At 39.2% G+C, this 4,072-nt stretch overlaps 1 protein-coding gene across 1 annotated transcript; it reads right to left on the reverse strand.

Moving 5' to 3' along the window:
* Positions 1-242: 242 nt before the first annotated feature.
* Positions 243-1,946, reverse strand: GA3OX2 (gibberellin 3-oxidase 2). Its single transcript, XM_008230393.2, has 2 exons — positions 1,257-1,946; positions 243-904 (listed from the first exon to the last, which is right to left on the reverse strand). Exons 1-2 carry the CDS (start codon positions 1,742-1,744, stop codon positions 274-276), a joined length of 1,119 nt encoding a protein of 372 aa, XP_008228615.2. The 5' UTR covers positions 1,745-1,946; the 3' UTR covers positions 243-273.
* Between the last annotated feature and the right edge of the window lie 2,126 nt (positions 1,947-4,072).

Here is a 4,072-nt window from a genome sequence, read left to right on the forward strand (position 1 = left end):
AAAGACACCAGCAGCCAGCAGGGACTCCTTGTTTGCATCCCCTTTGCATGATTTGAATTAATATATTTGATATAATTGCTTTGGCTCTTGGACAATTTTTTTTATCTTTTTTTATCATTTTTCCATTGAAATGTATTGTCTAAATTTTTTTGTCTTAGAATGATCCAAGGAATTAGAGTCCCCAAAAACATGGGCAGCCAATTGCAAAATAATTTTACACCAAAAAGAGTATTTACATAGAATTTTTTGGTAGCAAAAGGAAATTTTATTTATCTACCCGACTTTTACGCTGTTGTGATCACTTACATCAACTAATGCATTTAGAGGAGCACAAAGGCGGACAGATGAAAGTGCCTTATTGAAATGCTTTGCCTTTGTGCCAAGGTACTCATTCCAAGTAATTGGCCGGTAGAGAGGAGGCTGACTTGGGCCTAGTAATTTTGAAAGGGGTGAGATTTGGACACTATCTGGGGGTCCGTATAAATAAGCGATGGATAAACGGTGTCTGCTCCGGTTCACCACTGCCCGGTGAAGGACACTCGGATACAACCCGTTAGATAATATATGGATAAGATCACCGACGTTGACCACGAGAGCACCGGGCAATGGCGGAACCGTGACCCACCCGGTGCCCTCCCGGAGGACTTGCAAGCCACTAGTGTTGTTTTGGTAAAGGATTGTGAGGAGGGTAGAATCCGTATGTGCTGCCAAACCCATGGCCCGATCTGGGTCCGGGCAAGCCGGGTACGAATTCAATTGTAAGGCAGCGGATGCATCTCTGAAGTCACCTCTTGGCCCAGCCCATTTGACATCTTCCATGGATATGCCTAGTGAGCCAAGCATTAGCCACATCAGCCTCCCGGCAAGCCTTTTCATCTCCTTCTCATATTCTTCAATAATATTACTGAAAAAACAAGCAAAATCAAAATCAAAACACTGTTTAATACATGACAAACAAGGATGCTATTATGATGGATGGTTAGCAAAGTAAACATTCATATTAAGTAGATTTAATCTTTTGGATATTTCCGCAAACCAAATCTTCTCAGTGGGTCCATGGCTCTCATTGTAATCTTTTGCAACTAGCGTTTTGTAAAGAAAATGGGTCTTCTACCTACATGGCCATTGGCCATAGTACTTTCACCATCCAAAAACCAAAAACCCCAACAAATTTTTTATTAAATAAAAAATTAAATAAAAAATACTAATAAAATATTAAGAATGAGGTTATTGAATTAATGTGATTAAATTAGTACCAGAATTTGTTGTAATCTTGGGGCCAAAGTTGACGAAAATGGTCAAGTGGAGAGCCAACAATAGTGAAGCCCTCAGACCACATGAGCTTCTGAAAAAACGAAGATATCCGAGCAAAGCCATAGCCGGAAATGCCGTCCGGCGATCGAGCGGCCTTGAGCTTCTGCTGAACTGGCAGAGAGAAAAGGCTTCTGCCAGCAGATTCAATGTCGTCAAGAAGCTTGCTCGGGATGCCATGGTTGGTGACTTGGAAGACACCCCAAGTTCGACATGCATGGCCTGTGAGCTTAAGGGCATTGGGGTCAGAGAGATCAATGACTGGAACAGAGTCTTGCTCTGCCCCAAATGAGCCCGGAGAAGAAGGGTACTGGTCATCGTTTTGGCTCCATGCATAGGAGTCTGGAAGCTCCTGCAATGAGCTGAAATCTGGGTGCTTCAGTTGGAGATTGAGAGGGTGGGATTTGAAGGCATCAGAGAGTCTTGCAGGCATGGTGGTGATGCTGGTGGAGATATAAGTTCGTTGATCAAAAGGGTTTGTTTTGAATTGGAGAAAATTACAGCAGAGAGATGGGTTTTGTGTTTGTGTGGTTAGAAGAAAATTAAGGGTGTGCTGAGGATTTTTGGAGGAGATGTGGTTAGAAACAAGTATAATGGTGGAAGTACTTGTTGTTTGAAAACATAGGATGGTGATATAAAAGAAAGATAAGGTTTAGGGAGTTTATATAGAGATGGCGGACAAGATAGCGACAACTTGGCCAAGTCCCCCCTCCACCCCAAAACAAAGTTATATCTTGGAAAAGTATATAAAACCAAAAATAAAAATAAATTTTTCCATGTATTTTAGAAGGTTCGTGAATTTTAAGTTCATGTATTAATTCCTTTTTGGGGTGTTTTTTTTTCTGTCTTCCTTTGTAGACAGTTCATGTAATTGCCTCAATGGGTTATTGTGTACTTGTGTGAAATAGGGGTAACACAATTTTGTTATTTTCGAGCAATCAAGACATGCAACACGTGATAAATTTTCTATGTAGCAATCTGTGATTAGTTGAATATAGTAAAACAGTATTATCCCTACTTCATACAAATTTTTCCGGTTTTTCGGGTGTGAGAGGGTAATGTTCTGGTTTGGAGAGGGCGGTCGTTTTGTTTGAAGGATGCATGTTGAGCTGCGCATTTGGACAAGGGAAAGAACAAAAATGAAAAGGACCATCTTGGCCTCTACAACTATGAAAGTGTAGTGTAAACAATAAAACCGAATGAGGGGATTTAAAGACATCTTAACTTAAACCCTCTCAAAACCAAAAGGAGTTTCGGTGAAAAGAGGACACTCCCACTCTCCATGTGCCATTGTCTTGTCCTCAAGTAGAAAAACATCTAAATCAACGAACCTCCTCCCCCAATCTTGGTTCTCATCTCTATTCACTACACAACAGCCCTTTCTTTTGGGTCGTATATGACCAAATTACCCTTTTTGAAATTGATGAAATTTTCTATTGTGTCTATGGTGGCTAGGGGACCCAATATGTTGTGCTTTTAGAATTCTCTTTATCATTAAGGCATTGACCAGTTAAGTGGGAGCTCCTTGATAAGTACTAGTTATTGTTCAGATGAAACATAACAAATGATATTAATTTTTATCAGTCCCGATCTCTTGGTTTTTATTTATGATTAAATTTTAGAATGTACATGTTATGTTTTTGCTTCAAAAATGTTATCGGCAGGGGTGGAGTCAGGATTCAATGTTTTGGAGATTATAAGCTAAAATATAGCTATAACATATATGATAACACTTCCACATAACATAACATTATTGATCAAAAATTACAAAATAATATTATCCTCGTTACAACTAAGTTTTTCTCCGTCCTCCTCCACCCCTCATTGTGAGTAAGTCATCTTAGTGGCCCTGGCCCCCATCAGCCTTGGATTGTCAGTTACTCATCTTACTACAGGACAAAGAAGTCTCCATCTGAATTTTTTCCTTGTGGAGGGGCAATTGTGTCTGCTAAAATAAAAATAAAGGTTGAGATGAAATGAGTGGTCTAATGGTTTTTTCACTTATATAATAATTGGTCATTTCCAAGAAAAGTAGTAAAGTTTCTTTTGGTTTTTGCGGTTAGATTTGTAGGTGTTTGTCCTATACGACCCCAATTGGGGCTCCTAAAAATCCATCACCTTTAATGCTAACGAACATTTTTAGAGGTGTGTTCCAAAACATTGCCTAATGGATCGTTTGGTTTCTTACTTTTCCTCCCCTGGACAAGAAGTTGGGAAAACCTCTTATTATTTTCTTTTTGTTTTTCTTTTTTGTGGTTGCCCTGGCATGGGCAGTGGCCACACTAATAAATCATGATTTTTTTTTAATTATGGTGTCATATATGAGTCATGCACTCCAACCCCATCTGGCCATGTATAATGTCTCATTAGATACGACCATCAATATCATACATGGGACATATGCTCGTGAGACACCCACAACAACACATGCATATTCTCATTCCACATGAATGTGCAGTTCACGTGCTACAAACATGCCTAGGTCGGGTCGTTATACGACGGTTTCCAAATTCTCACATTCACCAACCTAGCTAACCCATCTCACGCCATTTCAGTCACAATTGATTCTATTTGCATGTCAAATTTTATCTTCTTTGTGGCTTGTGATTTTGTATGATATCCGCCACTTAGCAGTTTGACACTTATATATAAAGGATCTTAACTTGTAAATTAATGGTTTCAAATTCAAATTCTATAATATGTACTTGAGTAGTGTATGCGTGAGAAACTCTCATCCTCTTAAAATGGTTATAAGAATGTT

Source organism: Prunus mume, linkage group LG4 (assembly GCF_029339155.1).
Source record: "Prunus mume cultivar Tortuosa linkage group LG4, ASM2933915v1, whole genome shotgun sequence".
NCBI lineage: Eukaryota > Viridiplantae > Streptophyta > Magnoliopsida > Rosales > Rosaceae > Prunus > Prunus mume.